The sequence below is a fragment of the Myotis yumanensis genome, unplaced genomic scaffold (assembly GCF_028538775.1).
Source record: "Myotis yumanensis isolate MYYU_CA2020_CCGP unplaced genomic scaffold, mMyoYum1.0.hap1 SCAF_3, whole genome shotgun sequence".
Lineage (NCBI taxonomy): Eukaryota > Metazoa > Chordata > Mammalia > Chiroptera > Vespertilionidae > Myotis > Myotis yumanensis.
In genome coordinates, this window is record NW_027223754.1 from 8,135,687 (window position 1) to 8,158,035 (window position 22,349).

General features: G+C 44.9%; 2 protein-coding genes across 11 annotated transcripts in view; one reads left to right on the top strand and one right to left on the bottom strand.

Annotated features, from left to right (window-relative positions):
- Window positions 1-1,293, top strand: part of PRIMPOL (primase and DNA directed polymerase) — a 38,094-nt gene extending 36,801 nt beyond the window's left edge. For all 10 annotated transcript variants that reach the window (XM_070408166.1, XM_070408164.1, XM_070408165.1 and 7 more), the window contains one exon: window positions 895-1,293. In XM_070408166.1, the coding sequence (XP_070264267.1) occupies window positions 895-1,146 (252 nt within the window). In that variant the 3' untranslated portion in view covers window positions 1,147-1,293. The remainder of the gene's footprint in view (window positions 1-894) is intronic.
- Window positions 374-22,090, bottom strand: CENPU (centromere protein U). The gene is made up of 13 exons (XM_070408169.1): window positions 22,011-22,090; window positions 20,543-20,591; window positions 18,727-18,844; window positions 17,268-17,373; window positions 14,510-14,570; window positions 13,860-14,009; window positions 10,266-10,332; window positions 8,072-8,180; window positions 6,247-6,325; window positions 6,002-6,049; window positions 4,905-4,966; window positions 3,766-3,922; window positions 374-1,720 (listed from the first exon to the last, which is right to left on the bottom strand). Exons 1-13 carry the CDS (start codon window positions 22,049-22,051, stop codon window positions 1,607-1,609), a joined length of 1,161 nt encoding a protein of 386 aa, XP_070264270.1. The 5' UTR covers window positions 22,052-22,090; the 3' UTR covers window positions 374-1,606.
- Window positions 22,091-22,349: the final 259 nt, after the last annotated feature.

Here is a 22,349-nt window from a genome sequence, read left to right on the forward strand (position 1 = left end):
CGTTATCACTGCTGTATAGATGGTTTCGGTTTTAAACTTATGTCTTTGCCATTTGGGGCTTCTATAACCACAGACCAGGTGGCTTCTGAACAGCAGACATTACTGCTCAGTTTTGGACGCTGGGAAATCTCAGATCAAGGTGCTGCCTGATGAGAGGAGCTTCCCGGGTCAGAGATGCAGCTGTTATGTTGCACCTGTTTCTACGTCCCACATGACAGAAGGGAGGGTTCTTGGGGGTCTCTTAAGGGCACTAATCCTGTTAATGAGGGCTCTACCCTCATGATGTAGTCCAGTCCCAAACGCCTCACTTCCAAATAACATCATGTCCAAATAACATCATGTGGGGTGTTAGGATTTAACAGTCAATTTTAACAAATCTCTTGAAAGGCTGCAAACTTCAAACCCTTCATCTCTTAATATTTAAGCATGTAGCTGGAGAATAAGAGCATTTTATTAAATTCAGAAAATTTAATGTTGACACAATACTATTATCTAATATACGATCCAGTCACATTTTGACAATTGTCTAAACTGTTTCTTTAAGTCTGTTCAGATAGATCTACTTTCCAATTTGCCTTCAGCTGGGCTATCCACTTAAAAAAAAAAAAAATCAACCTAGCCCTGCTGTAGGCCGCCTGTTTTTATTGAACAGGATGTGTCGTAGGAATTGCAGGCATTTCCAGTATGTTCTGGCGACAGTGGCAGCAATATCTGAACAAAGGAGTTCACTCTCAGGTGACAGTATCAAAGACACCACCGTGTAGCATATTCACTTGGGTATCTGCTGTCCTGGTTTTATACCTTAGTCCAACACAGGTTGCTCCATGAAATCATCACATATTCTGAATGAATACAGTGTTTTCTTCTATCCCGTCCTTCTCTTTGGAAATAAAGGAAGAAGAGTTTACAACACAGGAAACCATGAACGATGGGACCCAGAGCCTTCATGTGCCATCATCCAGCGCATCGTCAGGAGGTGTGTGCTCTGACCCTGACTGGGACAGTGGCCCTGATGATACTTATTTCTTGGAAGCTACTGAGGATGCTGAATTAGCAGAAGCTGCAGAGAACAGCCTTCCCAGTTATAATGGTGGAGTGGATGAAATTCCTGACGAAGTAATTGTGGAAGTATTACAGAATAGCTAATTAACTATGCACTTATAACCAGGTTGTAATTTGCCTGAAGACAGATTAAATTACAGTAACTTGTTAAATCTGTTAATATCAACTAAATTTTATCATTTTGCATTCCAATTCTTGGTTTTTACTGAAGTAAACCAGTTTTATTGAAAATTAGATTCAGTGTACTTAAATTCAGTAGAAATCTCTTATTGATTAACCAAAGTTAGTCTGTATGCACATCAGCTAATTTTGCGTATTTATAGGTTAACTTATCACTCAGGACACTAACCTGGCAAGTTAATTATGTCCTCTCGAGCTACTGTACAAACTGGTGACACGGCCGCGCACCAGCCTGAACAACTAGACACGTTTACTTTCTTACATCTATCAAGAGTGTTGCTTCAGCAATAAGCAGGAGCTTCGGAAGGCAGCAAGAGCGTGGGACTCATCTCTACCCAGGCAGGCACGTTCTAGCAGACTGGTCTCATTTCTGGGCAAGGAGTTTCTCCAATTGATGGTTGATATTTTGCAGATGGCTTTCGGCTCCTAAGAGAGTTCTTTCTTTGAATAACAGCGCTGGGAGGCTGGATGAGTCATACTGTTGGTGGAAAATCATTTAGATGAACAAATACTAATAACTTTTATATTATAACCCTATTTGTTCCACACAGCTCAATGCCGATTTTAATAGAACTAGCCATTAACTACTCATCTTTTGAGGTAGGATCATTCATTTTGTTTTAACCCATTTTCTTAGGACATAATTGATAAATAGGTTTCAAGGGAACTGTTCTGCAAGGCTTGAGTTGACCTCATACCAGACCAATTGTTCAAAGAACTGTGGCCTTTGAATTATGGAAACAAGTCGCTAGATCTCGTCCTGTGTAAGGCAGATTTACTTTCACTGTAAAAACCGATGGAATGAGCACTCCAGGCTCATAAAAGTGAAAGTTCATGAAGGAAAAAAGCCATCACCTGGAGAAATTACTTACTGGGAAGATCAATTGAATGTCTTAAAAGTTGCCAATCCAAATTTCTTAATGATTAAAAAAATTAGAATACAAACCCAAAATAAAATAGAAAAAAAACCCAACTCTTGATTTTATAATAATTAACAAAGCCAAACTTCATGTTGTAAACTGTATCTATGGGAGAGGAACTAAATTCCCCTTACAGAATTTTATAATTATGATTGTTGTTTAATGTGATTTTCTGAGATATGAAAATTGAGCAGAAAAGCTGCCAGACTATACCATTCACATAATAATGGAATTAAGTTACATATTTGAGAACCTAAGGTGTTCGAGCTACCAGGAGGCACCTGCTGTCAGGGAGGGGTGAAGGGGAAGAACTAACATTTGGAACTAGAGCTTTAGTTTAGGAAAAGAGGTAAGATATTTACCCAAGTAACTATACTCTATAAACAAAAAGGACAGGTGCTACAACAGAAACAGAGGAATGTATTCAAACAAGGTAGAGTCACTATCTCAGTTTCAATTTCTCCACGTTTAGTAGCTAAATCTCCAAGTCCATATGACAAGCTTTAAACTAGTTGGGTACTGTCACAGGAAAAAATAACATAAAAATGTTCTATTTCCAGATCTTTAACCTAGAAATAAACCTTATTGTAGGAGGATTAACTTTTAGACCAGTGTCAAAACCTAAAATTGGACCTGGCTGGGTGGCTCAGTTGCTTGGAGTGTTGTTCCATACACCAAAAGGTTGCAGGTTCAATCTCCGGTTGGGACACGTAAGGGAGGCAGTTGATTGATGTTTCTCTCTCTCCCTTTCTCTCTAAAAATCAATGAATATGTCCTTGAATGAGAATTAAAAAAATACAAAAACCTTAAAATTGGATTTAGAAGTGAAGAATAAAATATGGTCATAAGCTATATGTACATGATACATATAAATTTTCTTTCTGAAACTTAAATATTCCTATTAATATGAGCTGATTCTCATAACAGTAGCATAGTCTGCAGCAAAAATCCAGAAGCAACTATAAAATTTATTAAAACAATCTATCACACTTCTACTATATTTCCTTTTTATGTTTTCCAACTTCTAATATTACACCTACCATTTTATGGGATAATGACTTGTTTTTCAAATAAAAAAAACATCCTACAAACAGGCCTGTCTTTAAAACATGTCTGGGTGGTCTTATAACAATTACAATAAAGCCTAGTTGTTCATTTGAAATTTGTACAAACAGGTTACTTCCCTGAATGGGATTTGGTTCTCTGAAATGTAAATCTCTCTATATAAAAGCCTAATATGCAGTGTCCCCTCAGGAGTTTGACCGCTTGCTATGATGTGCGCTGACCATCAGGGGGTGGCATGGAACAAAGGCAGGCCCCGGCCGGCACTGCAGCCGGCAGCCGCTTAGGGACCCTACCTGTGTACAAATTTCGTGCACTCGGCCTCTAGTACCTTTATAAAATAGGTGTTTCAGGAGCCTTCTCTACTCCTCTAGCCTTAATTAAATAGCTAAAGCAGCAATGATCAAACACATTTTCAAGGATTTAGAGCGATGCTGTTTTGAGTAGACTGTTATGTTGCATCTACATTTCTCAAGTCCTCGTAGCTTCTGGTACTCACATGCAAGGCCAGCTTCTGAAGCACAGTGAAAACAGAACTTACCGTTTCCTTTACATTTGGTTGTCTCTCCTGAATATTTGAATAATCTTGATGAAGCTGCTTTAAATTAGATAAGAAACAGGCTGCATTCTTCAGAGAAGATTTTCTCTCCTTAAGTTCATCATATTTTGTTTGTAGTTGTTTCAGCTGTGGTTCTAAACTAAAGCAAAAAAAAAAAAAATCACACACACAAAAAGTTTCCCTAAAAATAAATGACATAGAACAGTAACAGTCTACATAAAGTGTATGAGCCTGAGTTGTAGACATACCGAGCGAAGTTAGAAAAAACAGGGACGGTGGACTGGATAGTTTAAGGCATGTTTGGCTCTGAAATTATGAATGTGTGAAAGATTCTAGATTTTCTGTTTAAAACTCTGAAATATGATGCACAGTGAAGTCCACAGAAGAATATGCCCTATATCAGCAGTTGCCAGCGTGTGGTCCGGAGACCACTGGTGGTCCGTGAGGTCCGACAGGTTGGCGACCGCTGTCTATATAGCCTAAAACTCATTTTTAGGGTCTTGGGAACTATGGGATTAAAAGCCTCAGGCAGGAATAGACAGGCAACAGCAAAAGCATGGGCAAAAAGCCTTCTTTTTGCCCTATCACAATCTTATTCATTTCCAAGGTCCAAAAATACCCAGGGGGCGGGGGGAACTGCCCCGTGCCTGGGGAAACGGCTTTCTCTTGGTGGCTTACTTCCCAACGCTTGGGAATGGATCTGCACGAGTGTCACCACGGTACATGCTGCGACAGTACGTCAACTGTGAACACACAGCACTTCCTGTATATTTATCCATTCGGTTCTCACAACTCTGTGAGGGGAAGGTCTTATGCTTATTTACAAATGAAGGCGCGAGGCCCTGGGAGGTTAAGTAACCTGCCCACGGTTGTGCAGCCCGTAGGTGGCAGAGCCTGGATTCAAACCCAGGCAGTTTGGTTCTGGAGTCTGTGCAGCCCAGGCTGAGTTCTGATGGCAGAGAGATCAGTGCCGATTCTCCTTTGCTAAAAGCTGCTCCGGATCTGCAGCTCCTGAGCTCCAGGCAAACCTGGGGTTCACGCAGCCCAGCAGCAGATTTTCTAGCCCATGGACAGGTCCCAGTCCCTCTAGGTAAGGCCTCAGGCTTCTGACGTTCTCTTACCAAAGCAGTTCATCCTGGACTTCAACCAAACGCTGCCTTTTCTTTTCAATATCTGAAATCGTCTAAGTAACACAGAAATTCCTTTGTTAAATTAAGTTCACAAATATCTGAGTGCCACCAAGTATACTGTGGTACAGTGGAAGTACAGTGGGGAACAAGACCCCATTCTTTCCATCATGGAACTTTTCGGGAAAAGAGACGTTACATACAAACAGTATGTGATTACAACTTCTGACCATGTGCTCTGAAGGGAAGCAGGGAACTCTGGGAGAAGAGCAGGGCTATTTTCTCCAGGGCTTTAAAGACGTGGGGCCAGAGCTTCACTGAGACACAGAGAAGTTTCGGTTTTACCTAGGCACACTAGGAAACATTGGAACGGGTTGGCAGGGTCAGGGTACACTTTTAGGAAGAACATTTCAGTATAATCAACTTTATTCCTGTAGCCAGCACTTTGAGTGACTACGAAATACTCCACTGCTGGGCATTCAGACTGTTCCCATGTACAGGCAATGCAGAGTTGACCAGAGATTAAAACGATAGGATAAAACAGGAGCAAAGCCTTGTCATCACTGGCAGGAAAAGGTGTATGTTTCCAACCCATTTCTACCGTAAAGGCAGAGGGGCAGCTGCTCTTCCACTCCTGATTCATGCAAGTTTAGAGCCAGAACCTCGGGGTCATTGGGTCCATAAACAGACGGGGCCTAGGCTCCTGGCTTTCCTCCTGGCACACCTGCTGGTGGACAGTTTTCAGGCAGTGCAACACTCGAGCAGCCGAGCCAGGACAGGAAATGAGCTCTCCTCACCCTCAACCCGTGTTCTCCCAGGCTGTCCGTCACCTGGGATGTGGGGCAGCTCTTTACTCTAAAGGCTTTGCTTGTTCACATCCACGAAAGTGATAAACATGCATTACTCAGGCCTTACCCATTTGGGGCTTCATAGCCATTTCCCTTCCTTAGCGTGCACTAACAGTACTCAACCACAAGACCAGCCAGATAAAAGCCAGACTAAAAAGATAAACACCTTATACACATGGAAGGGCATAAAACCCCGGCAAGTCTCTACTCGGCGACATGAGCTGCTAATCACAAGTGATTTACCTTAGCATTCCTCCTCCTCAGAGTTTTCAACATCTGGACTTCCGCAAGCTACACGAAACAAAATATCCGCATGACATTTTCCAAAATTAAATGTTAGTTTATAACATAATCACATTTATTTTAACACATGTGAAATACTGCTAATTCCCACACTGCCAGCACATGCAGTCCTTCCACAATATCTGTATGCTGCCTCGGGACTAGTAAAAAGATTTAGACCAGAAAATGTGTGTCAGTGAACTTACCATTCTGATGAGTTCTTCTTTCACACTAGAATGGAATTTGCCGACTGCTTCCTGGCAAATTTTAGATTCTATATTTTGTCTGTAACAGAATTTTTAAAAAAAGGATCAAACTAGGTATCAAAGGATTGTGAAAGAGTGTGTTTCCTTTGCTTATCACATCAACACAATTTTACATAGAGCATTTTGAATATCTAGGACGGCATGATCAGTCCTTCTCAGGCTTAAAAACACTGGAAATGTCTCAACAAAAGAAAAAGAACAGGACACACTTTTCCCTAAACCCTCGGGTATGTGGTCAGCTGCACATCCTGACCCTGGCCTGTCGGCAGGTGATGCCACGTGATGTGGACATGCGGTCTTCCTGCCCCCGATCCAAAGACCAGCAGACTTCAGCCCCTACCTGCCTGCCTGCTAACAGCTGGAGGAGTACTTGTGTAATACGTCTGGACTGATCAACAAGTAAGGAGCCAAAAGCCAGCTGTCCATTCTTGGAAAACTATAAAGCGGACCCTGAAAAAGACACTGACTCAGGACCTGGGACGAGAGAGAAGAGCCCAGTCTCCCAGCCTGGCTTCCTCATGGCGAGTGGCAGACGCACAGGGACCGAGTCAGCAGCCGGCACGGCCAGGCTGCGGCTGCCCCCTGCTTGGCCTGGGCACACAGGACACTGTCCAGTGCCCTTGTGATGCTTCAGAAGCGACGAGTGCACAAGAGCAGGCTGCATCTTTCAGTACAGACCTTTGTATCAGAGTTCTCATATGAAATGCGTGTTTAGTATTTCTAGTGGCATCAGCAAGACAGTGAAAGAGGAAGCCCCAGACCTCATTCCCCACAGGGAAACCAATTTAGCAGCTCTATCAGGCCCCAACGCCTTTATGTGCATTCCCAAAACCACTTAAAGAGCTGCAGTCTGCCAGGCAAGTGCAGGAACAGCCACACGGAAACACTTTCAATAATGACATAACCACACAATAGCCAGAGGCCTTGAACACTGACCCGACGGGAACTGAGAAACCTTTACAAACACCCCACCCAAAGCGGCAGAACACACGTCCTTCTGCAGCGCACAGAACATGCCCATGACATCCCACATGTGAGGAGACAAAATAAGTCACCAGTTTAACAAGATGAAAATCATACCAAGTACTTTTTCAGACCACAATGGAATAAAACTAGAAATCATTAGCAAAAGGAAAATTTAAAAATATATGGAAATTAAACAACACAGTCTTGAACAATTAATGGGTCAAAGAAATATCAAGGGAAATTTAAAAATATCTTGACACAGCCATAGCCAGTTTGGTTCAGTGGATAGAGCGTCGGCTGGCAGACTGCAGGGTCCTGGGTTTGATTCCGGTCAAGGGCATGTACCTCGGTTTCAGGCTTGTTCCCCGGCTCTGGTCGGGGTGTGTGCAGGAAGCAACCAATCCACGTGTCTCTTTCACATTGATGTTTCTCTGTGTCTCTCCCCGTCCCTTCCACTCTCTCTAAAGATCAATGGGAAAATATCCTCGGGTGAGGATTAACAAAAAAAAAAAAAGGGAAAGAAAGCCTCACTATTTAAAAAGATGGGTATCACCAGTTCATGAGATTTGACAACATATTTGAAATAAAATAGAAGGTTAATACAAAAATATAAACTAAAAAGTCACATATTTGGATATAAACATACTACTAAATAATTCACAGGGTTAAAGAAAAATTATCATGGAAGTGTAAAAATCTGTAAAACTGAATAATGAAAATACTACATATCAAAAGCTGTGGGATAAACAAAAGTGGTGTTTCAGGGGAAACCGGGTACATACATCCCATTGACACTTACTTATACTCGGGGAGGGTTTCCTCAAATGCTGACAAAACAACATCTAAGTCCATGATGTCACTGCTTTGCTTTCCTTGTAGACACCAAATATGTGCAAAGTCAGACATACCTAGAACATTAAGATAAACCAATGTCATATGTGGCTTATCAATAATTTGGCTCTAGTCCAGGGCTCTGCAAGCCTACAACAAAAATCATCCCACCAACTGCTCACTAGCTGCAGTTGAAGCAGCATATGGAGGAGACATACCCACTGCTCCTGCCCCAGCGCAGGTCCCAAAGCCCCGTCTATACCGTCACCCTAACTCAGTGGTTCTCAACCTTCCTAATGCCGCGATCCTTTAATACAGTTCCTCATGTTGTGGTGACCCCCAATTTCATTGTTACAAATTGAACATAATTAAAGCACAGTGATTAATCACAAAAACAATATGTAATTATATATGTGTTTTCCAATGGTCTTAGGTGACCCCTGTGAAAGGGTCGTTCGACCCTCAACGGGGTCGCGACCCACAGGTTGAGAACCGCTGCCCTAACTGCTGTCTCAGTGGTTCCCCATTTTTACTTCTGATAAAGCAGCCCGAAGCACCGCTGCCTGTTCATCACTTTGCTGTGCCTTTATTTAATCGTCTAGCACCACTGGTCCAGAGCTCTTCTCTGTAGCCATACTTTCTTTTTTACTCTACTTAATAGGCCACCTCTAGATCTCAAACAGATGCTCAGTGTACCGATTTAGACACTTGTAGTTATATATACACTAGAGGCCCGATGCATGAAATTCATGCAAGAGTAGACCTTCCTTTCCCCAGCTGCTGGCACCGGCTTCACTCTGGTACCCAGGACCCAGGCTTCCCTCTGGCTGCCGGCACATGGGCTTCCCTCACAGAGGGAGGCCCCACCCACCGCCATAGTCTGCCAGTTCGTGGCCTGGGCCTCCCTTTGGGGCGATCGTGGAGCCCCCGATTGATTGCCCTGCCAGCTGGTGGCCTGGGCCTCCCTCTGTGGGGCGATTATGGGACGATGGCCAGACCCCCGACCAATCACATTGCACCTGCCTTGGCTGGCCTGGTGCCAGTGGGTGTCATAACATGGTCACTCGGATGGTCGTTCCGCTGTTCAGCCATTCGGCCGATTTGCATATTATGCTTTTATTATATAGGACTAGTGGCCCAGTGCACGAAATTCATGCGGGGGGGGGGGGGGTGCCCCTCAGCCCTCTCTCAATCTGGGACCGCTGGCTCCTAACCGCTCGCCTACCTGCCTGCCTGATCACCTCTAACCACTCTGCCTGCCAGCCTGCTCACCCCCAACTGGCCCCCCTGCTGGCCTGCTCGCCCCAACTGCTCTCCCCCCCCCTCACCGGCCTGATCACTCCCAACTGCCCTCCCCTCCTGGCCTCTGCCCTGCCATCATGGCTTTGTCCAGAAGGACGTCCGGAAGGTCTCCCGGAAGGTGTCCTGATCTAATTAGCATATTACCCTTTTATTAGTATAGATGTCAATCTCTAACAAAACTACAGCATATTCTTAAACAAAATATCTTCTAAAATGGCACTGTAGAATACTTAGGATATAGTGAATATGATGAGAATATGATCCCATTTCAGATGAGAAAGCTCAAATAAAGTATTAAAAAATACAGACAAAAAACATGGTTGTTATTTTGGGGTGATGGAATTAGATGATTTTATTTTTCTTATATATTATAAATTTTCTAAAATAATCATTTTTATAACAAAAATATATAACTTTTCCTTTAAAAAAACTGAAGTAAATAGAAAATGCTTTAATTTCCTCTGAAACATTTTTCAATAAGCTTTTTGGGTGAATAAAAATGATGCAAAATAAATGGATGAGTCTGAGAAAAGTTATGCTAAACAAAGGAAGTCTTATAGAAAAAAATCACATGCTAAATTATGTCTGAAATGAGTATATTCTATATGATAAAAAATTAAAATGGATTAATGGATAGCTGACAAAGCAAAGAGAATACATTTTAATAGAAAAATCTAGGTGCTGAGTATATAAATATATATTGTAAAATATTTCACCTTTGCTGTTTGTTGAAAATTTTCATGATAGATGCTGGGGAAAAAAGTTACTCCAAAGTCCCATGTTTTTAACTACTATAAGGAATTAAGGATTTTTAAATGGAATTATTGAGTAGCTGTCAAACATAACCCACTCTTCTGTACCTGAGTCCATGGCTTTGCTTCTTGATTTCTTTCTTTTGCCATGAAACGCCTTCTTTTTCTGAGTTTTCTATAAAAATAACACAGCAAAGAATTTTACTTAAGTTTTTCATTTTCTTTTTTGGGGGGGGGGGGGTGCGGGGGGGTGAGTATAAGATTTTTTTGAGCCAAGCTCATGACAATTGTTGGGAAGCAAGTTCACAAATGCTGTTTTCTTTTTCTTAAAAGGATTAAGACAGTATTATCAGACACTGTCAGTTACTATTATAGCCATAATTTTTATTTACTTCTAAGTTAATATTAGTGAATTCTACAAATTATCTAAATTGATATAAGGAAACACTGAAAGAAATTAAACTGTCTCCTCCAACCCCCAAATCAACCTTCCAGTGGGTACTTAACAACGGTTGCCTTGGAGGAAGTTGAACTTCTATTATTTAAGATAACGTGTGGAATCAGCTGCTTCCAGGTTATGATGGAGTAACAGCTCTTGCCATAAACAACTATAAAATGGGGGTGGGGTTGGCAATTTAAATAGGCGTTGGACACTAGGCAAAAAAACCCAAGAAACTCAGAAAGTGAACCAAAAAGCACGTAATTAAAAAGAAAAAGTGCTTGGTTGGTGTTTTAGTTTCTTGTGGTGGCTGTAATAAATTACCACAACTTGGTGCCTTATTCTCCAGCAGTTCCGAAGGTCAGAAGTCCAAAATCAGTTTCAACGGGCCAAAACCAAGGTGCTGGCAAAGGCATATTGAGAGCTTAATCAAAAGATATTACATGTCTCCAGTTTCTTGAGATATATTCCTAGAAGTGGGATCACTTGGTCAAATGGGAGTTCCATTTTTAGTCTTTTTAAGGAAACTCCATACTGTTCTCCACAGTGGCTGCACCAGTCTGCATTCCCACCAGCAGTGCACGAGGGTTCCTTTTTCTCCGCATCCTCGCCAGCACTTGTCATTTGTCATTTGTTAATGATAGCCATTCTGACAGGTGTCAGAAGGTACCGCATTGTTGTTTTGATTTGCATCTCTCAGATACACCAATCAGAAAGGATATATGCACCCGTATGTTCATAGCAGCACAATTCACCATAGCTAAGATTTGGAAACAGCCTAAGTGCCCATCAGCAGATGAGAGGATTAAAAAACTGTGGTACATCTACACGATGGAATACTATGCTGTTATAAAAAAGAAGGAACTTTTACCATTTGCAGCAGCATGGACGGACCTGGAGAGCATTATACTAAATGAAATAAGCCAGTTGGAGAAAGATAAATATCACATGATCTCACTCATTTGTGGAATATAATGAACAACATAAACTGATGAACAAAAACAGATCCAGAGACAGAGAAGCATTGACCAGACCAGGGGTCCTCAAACTTTTTAAACAGGGGGCCAGTTCACTGTCCCTCAGACCGTTGGAGGGCCGGACTATAGTTAAAAAAAAAAACTATGAACAAATTCCTATGCACACTGCACATATCTTATTTTGAAGGAAAAAAAAAAAACGGGAACAAATACAATATTTGTATTTGCATGTGGCCCGCGGGCCATAGTTTGAGGACCCCTGGACCAGACCGTCACACCTCAGAGGGAAGGTAGGGGAGGGTGGGGGTAAGGGAGAGAGATCAACCAAAGGACTTGTATGCATGCATATAAGCCTAACCAATGGACACAGACAACAGGGGGGTGAGGGCATGAGTGGGGGCGGGGGCAAAGGGAGGATAAGGACACATATGTAATACCTTAATTAATAAAGTGAAAAAAGATATTACATGTCAAGAATCTTAAAAGGGAACACATATGTCCGAGAAATCTTATAGCAATTTTTTCTAAATGATCAAGGCGCACACAAAGATTTAGCTAGAAATTCATCAAAGCACTTAAAATTTTTTTTAAATGCAACCAGTCACTAGTAAGAGAGTAATTAAACTATGGCCCTCCCATGAATACAATGGCATGCATTCATTAAAACAATATTCTATAATACTAAATGACAAGAACATGGTCCTATTTAGAATGAGAAAAAAATTAGTAGAAAAACTAAAGGCCAAATTTGGGTGATAGAATTATATGATATTTTATCTTTCTTTCCATACGTATAAATACTCTAAAATAAAAATCTAATCTAATAAAAGAGAAACATGCAAATTGACTGCACCTCCGCTACCCCCCAAGCCACGCCCACCAGCCAATCAGAGCAACTATATGCAAATTAACCCAACCAAGATGGTGGCTGGCAGCCACGGAGCTGGAGCAAGCAGGAGGCTTGGTTGGCTCGGCGATAGAGGAAGCCAAGCTTCCCGCCTGCACTGGCCGGCTGTAGCCTCCGCTCAAGGCAACAAAGTTTCAATTATAGAAGATAAATAAATCCCAGATACCTGCTTCCAGCCAGCCTCCACAGGGAGCTTGGGTGGCTGGGGGCCGTGTCCAGCCTGCAAACAGCCATAAGCCCCTCACCCAGGCTGGCCAGGCACCCCAGTGGGGACCCCCACCCTCAAGGGGCTGTGGCCAGCCTGTAAACAGCCCCCTCACCCAGGCTGACCAGGCACCCCAGCAGGGACCCCCAGCCTGAAGGGGGTGTGGCCAGCCTGAAAACAGCCCTCAGCCCCTCACCCAGGCTGGCCAGGCACCCCAGTGGGAGCCCCACCCTGATCCGGGACACCCTTCAGGGCAAACCAGCCGGCCCCCTCCCATGCACCAGGCCTCTATCCTATATAATAAAAGGGTAATATGCAAATTGACCCTAACAGTAGAATGACTGGGAATGACTGGTCATTATGACACATACTGACCACCAGGGGGCAGACGCTCAATGCAGGAGCTGCCTCCTGGTGGTCAGTGCGCTCCCACAGGGGGAGGTCTGCTCAGCCACAAGCCAGGCTGACGGCTGCCAGTATAGTGGTGGTAGTGGGAGCCTCTCCTGCCTCCTCAGCAGCGCTAAGGATGTCCAACTGCAGCTTAGGCCTGCTCCCCGCTGGCAAGTGGACATCCCCCAGGGCTCCTGGGCTGCCAGAGGTATGTCTGACTGCCAGCTTAGGCCCAATCCCCCGGGGAGCGGGCCTAAGCCAGCAGGTGTCATCCCCTGAGGGGTCCCAGACTGCGAGAGGGCACAGGCCGGGCTGAGCCCCCTGAGTGCATGAATTTCTGTGCACCGGGCCTCTAGTATTTTATAATATAAGATATAAAAAGTCTCTTTTAAAAACTGGAGGAAAGAGAAAAATGTTTTATTCTCCTCCTAAACATTTGTTGTTGTTGTTAATCCTCACCTGAGGATATTTTTCCATTGATTTTTGGCAAAAATGGTAGGGAAGGGGAGAGACAGAGAAAGAGAGACAGAGATGTGAGAGAGGCACATCGATTGGTTGCCTCCCTGTACGCACCCCACACACCCTGACTGGAATCTATTCCAGCTGGGACCCTTTAGTCCTTGGGTCGACGCTCTATCCACTGAGCCAAACCAGCTAGGACCCTCCTAAACATTTTTCAATCAACTTCTCTCTCTCGCCAAGGAAATGGCAGACACTCGTACCAGTAGACTTTCTGTTGCTGGGTCTCTTTCTCAACAGAGGAGCTGGCACCAGGAGGTCCTACCTTTTTAGAAGTGCCAAGTTCAGCTGACTTCTCCGAAACTTCTGAAGACGACACAGCTTCAGGTCGCTGGCTACCTATTTTCTCTGTTGGTTTATCCCTTTCATTGCAGCTTTCAGATTCATCACTAATGGGCTTGAGTTTTCTTCCTCGCTATGCCAAGAAAACAGCATTACTGCTTTAGAAAATACAAATGCTTATCACTCTTATCGTAACAGTAGCTGACCATCAAGCCCACACTTCCCATTTCTAAACTTCAAGATGGAACAGGGAGATGTCAAGATTAGGGGGTAGGACAGGCAACCCAGAGGAAAGAAAGCTCCACATACGCCCAGTACACCGGTCTGCCTTTGTAAACCACAATCTAAACACAGTATGCGAACGTTACAACTGACAAGGTACACGGAGATACGAGACCTCTGTCATGGAAAACACTTCAGACATAAAAACATTTCACTTATCTAAAAAGTACCTTCTAAAACATAATACTCTTCCTCTATGAAAAACATTGCCACAGAACTTTTTTTAAATCTGCATCCAATCTAAAGAGGATATGGAATATTTTATGGAACATTTTCTCTATTGTCAGCCAATCTAAGCAGGATATGAACTATCTTAAAAATTAAGGTAGAAAAGGGAACACTCCGACATACCTTTTTTGCACTAACTTTCACAGGCTCGTTTTCACTTTCTTCAGTTTCAGAAGTGTTCGAACTGTGCCAAAGAATAAGCCGTCAATATCTTGCACACATTTCATTTTCATTCGCGTGTTTTAAGTTGCTTGCCCAACAAGAGAATAAGCTCCACTGAATGAAATTCCCGCCTGTCATGGGGGGGCTGCCACCTGCCAAGATGCGCTGGTCGTCTCCCACGTCACCCCCAGGCCACATCCGTTTATCCTTGGTAGGAAGTACTGTTGAGTGTCCTATTACAGCAGCACCTTGTGGTCACATCTGAGAACTGCACCCTCCTCCGAGTCACCACGCCCAGGTGTATCACGTGTACTAAAAGCAGACCTGCACACACCAGGTCCAGCATTACGTGGAACACGTGGGAATACTCCTTTTGTCCTTAGAAAAAGTAACCCTGAACCTCAGGTGATGGATGAGTTCTTTCATCTTCTGCATTCAATTCAACACAACAAACATTTAACACCAATCTCAAGATGCAGAGTACAGTGAATAAAATTACTTTAAAAATTCAGAGTCTTCCTTTGAAGGTTCCCTGTGTGGCAGGAAGACCAAAGATAATGCCAAGCGATGACTTGGCAAGCAATGGACAGAGAAGACGAGGGCAGATGGCTGGGGATGAGGAAAGACAGCATCGCTATGACACCTGAGTTGACTTTTGAAAATACTTTTCCAGGCAAAGAAACACAGGAAAGAACAATGGCCGGTTCTTTCTTCAATGTTTCACAGTCGCTTGTTTAAGATCATCGAATAAAGACAAAATCTAACCGGAAGCCCTAACCGGTTTGGCTCAGTGGATAGAGCGTCGGCCTGCAGACTGAAGGGTCCCAGGTTCGATTCTGGTCAAGGGCATGTACCTTGGTTGCGGACACATCCCCAGTGGGGGTTGTGCAGGAGGCAGCCGATCGATGTTTCTCTCTCATCGATGTTTCTAACTCTCTATCCCTCTCCCTTCCTCTCTGTAAAAAATCAATAAAATATATTAAAAAAAAATCTACACAGAAAAAAAAAAAAAGAAACACAGGAAAGGGTATGTAGGTAGAAGGAAAAGTAAGTGTAAGGCACGGTGGTGTGAGACAGCGGCATGTTCACGGAATGTGCTGTGACAGAGAAGGGAATGCTAGGGGAGCCACGCAGCCAGAGCGCCCTCAGCTGGTCAACAGCCGGCAGCGGCTGTGCCATCAGGACCCTCCTGCACCCGCTCCTCTCCCCACCGCCCACCCACCTAATTCCAACTCAGAGGCCACGCCCTCCCGAGTGATTTGCCAGTGACTCCTCGTGAGTACCTCCAGCTCCATAAGCTCCACAAGCTCCATGAAGACAGGATTACGCCCATTTTGAGTTATTAATACAGTGCCTGGTACTTAGTGCTCAATAAATGCTTGTTGGAAAAATGCCAAATAAAAAGCTACCATTTCAAAGTTTACTAGATGCCAACCCGATTGAAAGCCTGAGAGGATAAACTGATCTTGAAACAATCGTGTGAGGCAGGTTGTACTATCATCCCACTTCCCGATGAGGGAGCCTAGAAGTTAATGTCTTATGTCTGACCCAGGCCGAGTACTTGACAGTGGCAGAATAAGGATCTGAACCAGCACAATGGGCTGAGGCCCTGTCACCTTAACCACGACACTGTGAATAGGAATGAATTCAAATATTCACTGAATGCCTATCGTGTGCCAGGGTCACGTTCTAGGCACCCAGAGAACAGCAGTGAACAGAACGAAGTCCTGCTTTTTAAAAAAGATGCTCCTATTGGGGAGACATAATGAACAAATTTAAAAACGAACATAAAACATTGGTCGGGTAGAGATAATGCTGTAAGAAAAAGAGCAGCAAAGATGTACTGGTGAAGAAAGGTGGTATTTCCTATGAATTTTATCCAAGCACAGCACTGTGTTGACACTTGAAATCTAAAAGGAAGCACAGGAGCAGGCCATACAGATCACAGAGGAAGAGCAATCAGGCGCAGGGACTGGTATATGCAAAGGCCCTGAGGTGGAGCATATGTAAGAATTTGAAGTTGACGTGATCCAGAGTGAAATAAGCCAGCCACAGAAAGACAGACACTGCATGACTTCACCATAGGAGGGACCTGAAATAGGGACACCCGCACAATCAGAGAAGGGGATGATGGTTGCCAGGGGCTGGGGACATGAAGTGGCATGAAGTTTCAGTGAAGTTATACAGATCTACTGAACAGCACTGCACCTATAGCTAACCCAACGCACTGGACACTTACAGATGTGTTAAGAGGGTAGATCTCATGTTAAGTGTTCTTATGAAAATAAGATTTTTAAAAAATAATTTTTTAAAAAAAGAAGCCAAACAACATTACTTCAATACTCTTTTCTTTCCAGAGATACACCCCAAACAAAATGTCACAAAGTTTAAAAATGCAGGACAGAAAAAAAATACTAAGTAAAAAAAAAACCAAAAAAAAACATTAAAAAAGAAAAAATAATTTAAGATCAGCAAGGAGGTCAAACTAATAGGTTATCCCAGAATGCAAAGATGGTTTAATATAGTAAATCTATTCATATTGGTCAAATGAGTAAAAAACATAAAAGAACACATAATTCTCCAGAGACATGGAAGCATGGAGCAGACCGATGAATCTTGGGGTGGGGGTGGGGGGGTGGGAGGGTGGTCCCCATCTTAAAGAGCTCAGAAATCCCATTAGCCATGAATGAAATAAACAGGTGCTGGAATACAAGCGTACCTCCTTCTTGCTTCTCGTCCTCGCGGAGTTGAAGGGATAAAGGACCCACAGTGCTTGGAGAGCTCAGCTTCATCGCTGTAGATAGCAGTGCTGTGTAGAGGAGGCTCTACAAAAGGTTTTTAAGGTGCAACTTTAAAAGTCTGCCTGGGCGGGTTTAAGGTTGTTCCTTTACAATGGAGCAAAAAGTGATTTTGTTTAAATGGCAAACAAAATCAAAATCAATTACACCACCTACTTCCCAAATGTCTTTGATCTCACATCTCACCAATGAAACATGTAGACCATCTCACCCACAAATACACATCGGATTAGCCGTCGGTGGGCATTTATCCATGATCGCCTGTATCTCTGTACTTGCATGGAAATGTCTCCGTGAGAGGAAAGATAACGACAAACAGGAAGCCTGACATCTCTCTCCTCCCCTGACGGAGCCACACTCACTGCGCTATCAACTCCAAGGCCACGGTGTTCGTGACTGACTCCAGTCCTCCCTCCCTCCCCTCATCGCTAGAGCCTTGAGCTGACATAAAAAGTTAACCCGAATAAGGAAGATCTAAGAGGAGACCGAGTGGCCGAGGTGGAAAGGCACAGACGGAGATGCTGTTACAGGGCCAACAGGAGAGCTGGCAGGGTGGGGCCCAGGGCAGGTGGAGGTCCCGGGGAAGGAAGCTGGTGGCCGAGGTGGTGGCGCTGAATGGCAGCAGAAGGATGCTGATGGGAGCCAAACAACCATTTCTTCACGCTCAAACTTTAGCACAGCAGTGCCAATTTACACATCTTTTCAAACAGCTGCTTAAATAATGAACTTCTCACCAACTGCACCATTTTAAAGTTAGCAATATACTCTGTATTGGCCTCCACCAGGCAAAGGGATTTATTCAAAGGAAAACAAGAGGAACAGATCAATCCTGAATCTCCCTCTGTAACCAGTCATACAAGCTGGACTCTTAGAACTCAACAGTGAAAAGATAACCCCGCTTTCTGTACCATTTCTGGCCTCTGCAGTGGGCAGTGATGCAGACAGAAGCCGTCCCTCCGGCCACACTGCTGGGCAGCCAGGCACCAGCCGGTTTCTCCCACCAGGACAGGGAAGCTCTCCCTGGCTCTCGGAAGCATCCTCTGCCTCGCTGTGTTTAAGAAAAGGGGAACTTACCCCCCTCTTCTCCCTAAACCCAGGCCCCTGACAGACACTATACGAGGCGACCTGGTAGGACTGGCTGGACCGATGCTCCTAGAAGAGTTCTACTCTGATAATGTTTAATGGAGTTCTGAGTTCCAATCGACTCAGAAGTGAGAAAAATTAATTCAAATCACCAAGAACTGCCCCGAAAATTCTATTCATACGCAGACAACTGAGTTTTATATTTGAAGATATTTCTATCTTTTTATTACTAACTAGCCTGAATGTTATTGCTTCAACTACTTTAAAGCGTTTAGGATAAAGGTCTGAAATACTCACCAAAGGATTCATAAGGCTCTTCATCTTTCTCATTTTCACTCATCCTGCCCATGCTCGAGATTCCAGAATTCTCAGAAAAATCATACACGTCAGTGGGCTTGTGGGGTTGGCCAGCTTTCTGAAAGTGAATGAAGTCAGTCACGGAATTGGCTTTACGAACAAGAACAGCACAAAACCGATCGACTTCTCAGCAAGGACACCCCTGCTGTCGCTGCGGCCGAAAGAAGCGCCCTTCACACTTCTGGGAGCTACATGGGGGGTGGAGGAGGGAGACGCACACAGACCCCTCTGATCATCTGCGGCAGGAGCTGGCACACTTGTCCATAAAAGACCAGGAAGTAGTGACCTGAGGCTTGGCAGGCCGCAGGGCCCCTGCGACAGCGACTCAGCTCAGCCATTAGCCTGAGAGCTCGGGGACGGTTCAGACAGTGAGCGTGGCTGTGCTGGATAAACTTCACTATGGACCCTGAAACCTGAATTCATAGCACGTTCTCATGTCATGGGATACTTCCCCCTTTATCCCAACCATTTGAAAATGTGAAAGCCATCCTTAGCTTGCAGCGCTGGACACAAGCAGGGGCCCACGGTCCATAGTTTGCCAACTCCTGACCTACAGAAAGTGATGGGCCTCGACCCAGAACAGCCCCACAGGTCTGAAGGGTCATCAACAGTTCTGAGGATACCCAGGGTTAGAACCCCTGATCGAGGCAGAGTCCAGGGTCTGCAGTTCAATAGACAGATAAGCCCCATGACGTTTGCTACCCAAAACCCTCACGAAAGAGCAAAACAGAGAAAATGAAAAAAACTTCCATAGTAGCTCTGGAAAACAGACGAGGAAATTCTGGAAGATATAAGCAAGATGGAATAAAGCTGGCAAAACAAAAACTTGATCACTGACAATTACTCTCCCACTGAAAATTATTCAAGGAGTGTTTGGGGTGGAATGCCCAAGAAGAGGCAGACCCTCCATCCTCCTGAGGCTAAGCTGCCTTCCACAGGAGGGGAGGGCAGGAGAGCTGAAGAAACCTGTCCCAGGCACTCGGGACTTTAGCTAAGAGGGCTGGGAGCAGGTGGCAGCGCTCAGAGAAATCCCGCCTGCACACCGGACTTCAGGGCAGAGAGAAATCCTTGCAAAGAACAAGCACCCTAGGGCTGGGGGAGTGGAGAGCTGAGGGGGCCCTACAGGAGCATCCCTCTGCGGGGGCCTTAGGGGAGCAGGCAGGGCACCACACAAGACAGCCAGCCAGCCAGCCAGCCAGGGCAGGACAGAGAGCAGAGCGGACTCCCTGACCAGCACCCTGCAAGCAGGCACCCTCCTACACCGTTCCTACGTCTTAGTGTCCACTGCCAATGCCAAATGGACAACCCTGGAAAGTAATTTGAAATGGCTACCCAGAGTGTTAAAGAAATGTCCTGCCTTTGTCACCGACTTAGTCTAAGACCCTACCTTACAGTAAAGCTGTAATGTGGACTAAGTGGAATACCGTGAAACCATACACAGTTGTTTAAAACGATAATAGAGAAAAATGGCCACAAATGAAAACAGCAACATACAGAAAGTTGTATACTTTTAAACAGCACCAGTTAGCCGAGTGAAAATAAAACCAAGCTCAGTCCGGGAAAAATATTCAAAGCCTGAACCATTCTCTCCATTACATGGAAGAAGCGGTAGGAAGAGGAAAGCACTCCGTCACCACAACAAAACACGAGCTTGCCCAGTGACCTCTCCGTGGTTCCGAGGCGCCCACCAAATGTCAGTTATTTGTATCGTCAAAAAAGAGAAAAATCACATGAAAACAGAAAAAAGATAACTTACCCGTCCCGTGGAACGTGTGCTTCCTACAGTGTTCTTGGAATATCTCGCACTATTGAACAGCAAAAAACACACACACACAAAGTTAGGAAACATTTTGAAATAACTGGGAAAACACCATCACTTGCAACCCTTTCCAAGCATTTCCTGTCCAGATTCCATTTCTCGTTCCTTGCATCAACAGCGTGCACCCAGGGAAGTTCAGGTTACGACAATATCGTTTAGAAAGCAGAGCCCCTATCTCACCAGCATTGTTAAAAGGACATACAAGAGACAGTGTGCGCCTAAACCCCTGGTTATGTATGAGCACGTGTGCGTACTAGCTGTGATGTTACTGTTAGTCGAAGTAGCAGGGAAAACTGCTTACAGCTGTGGCTCTCAAACCTCGGCATCAGACTCACCTGGAGGGCCTGCTCACCCAGACTGCAGGGCCCCGCCCCACAGGGTCCGATTGCCTAAGTACCGGCTGGGGTCTGAGGTTTGCATCTCTAACAAGTTCCCGGTGCTGCCCATGCTCTGGGCAAGGAGCCCCACTTGGAGAACCACGGCTGTATCTGACTTTCAGACCCAAAGAAGACAGCACAGGTATCCACTTTATGACATTTAGTGATGTGGGGGTGCAGGTGAGTTAAGTGAGTTCCTGTGGTCACAGTCAAGTAACAGAAACAGGACTGGAAGCCAGATGCATAGTTTCTTAACCTAAACTCGTGCCTTAACTGTGCTCCCAAAATTGGTCATTTCTTTCTTACCTTCAGCAAGGGCAAAGGGGGCTGGCGGGATTTCCAAAAGATGGAAACCCCTGTCATACTATATGTGAAAGTTTTGCTGTATGCACACCAGTGCATTTTGGGAGGAGGGATGAACAGATTTCATGGATCTCAAAGGGGAAAAAAATGTTTATATATAAATACATAAATAAAATGTTATATATGACATATAAATAAAAATGTTATATAAAAAGCGGCAGCTTTGTCATCCCCCCTACCCCAACCCCGCTGAGATGTGGTTCAGCTTTAAGGTCTGTGGTTTGCGTTATAAAAAAACAAACAAACAAAAAACCAGGAAGGGCTTGGGAAAGAAGAATACTGACTACCAGCCAGAGCACAGGTTGCAGGAATGCGATGTCGGGCAAGGAGCAGGCGCTCAGTGTTTGTTGGATAGTTGGTTTCAGTGTTCTGAGCCTACTTTACGCTCACCCAGAGTAACGCCAACACTAGCTACCGTTCCTTCCTGCGCGCCCGGCAGTGTTAAACCGTAACCCCATTTAAGGCTCACGGCAATCCTATGGGGTGGGGATTATTCCCATTTTACAGACGGGAAAACCGAGGCCCAGAGTCACACGGTGAAACTAACGCAATGGTAGAGCCTGGGCTCCTCGCTAGCAGCACAGCTGCCAGGGGCACAAAGCGCGGTAGGACGAGAAGATAAAGCCGGCCTCTGGGCCTGCGCTCCCAGGGGCCGCAGCACTTACCCCGCGCCTCGCCGGGTCCGCACCCGCCCCGCGGAGGCCATCCCGGCCACCGCCGCTCTCCCAGCCCGCGGAGCCCACGAATCTCCCGCCAACACCAGCGCCACTCGGAGCAGCCAATCCGGGCAGAGCGCACGCGCACGCGTTGCACCAAGCCCCGCCCCCAGCCTTATTTACCGGCGCCCCCAGGGCCCCGCTCCGTCCTAGAGCGCGAGGGAAAACGCGGCCTGGTATATAACAAAACGCGGAGCTGGAGTCCACGTCTTACAACCAGCTGCTGACGGCCCCGATGCTAAAGATTTGCCGGGCTTTCCCTCCCACCCGCGCCTGCGCCAATTTTCA

What these genes read in the sequence shown, in the direction of transcription:
- CENPU (XM_070408169.1), bottom strand. Translation starts at nt 22,051, where the DNA reads ATGGCCTCCGCGGGGCGGGTGCGGACCCGGCGAGGCGCGGG. An exon ending in GCACACGTTCCACGGGACGG is followed by an intron (nt 18,845 to 20,542) that starts GTAAGTTATCTT and finishes ATTCACTTTCAG; the next exon opens with AAAGCTGGCCAACCCCACAA. An exon ending in GTCCAGGATGAACTGCTTTG is followed by an intron (nt 3,923 to 4,904) that starts GTAAGAGAACGT and finishes TTTTTGCTTTAG; the next exon opens with TTTAGAACCACAGCTGAAAC.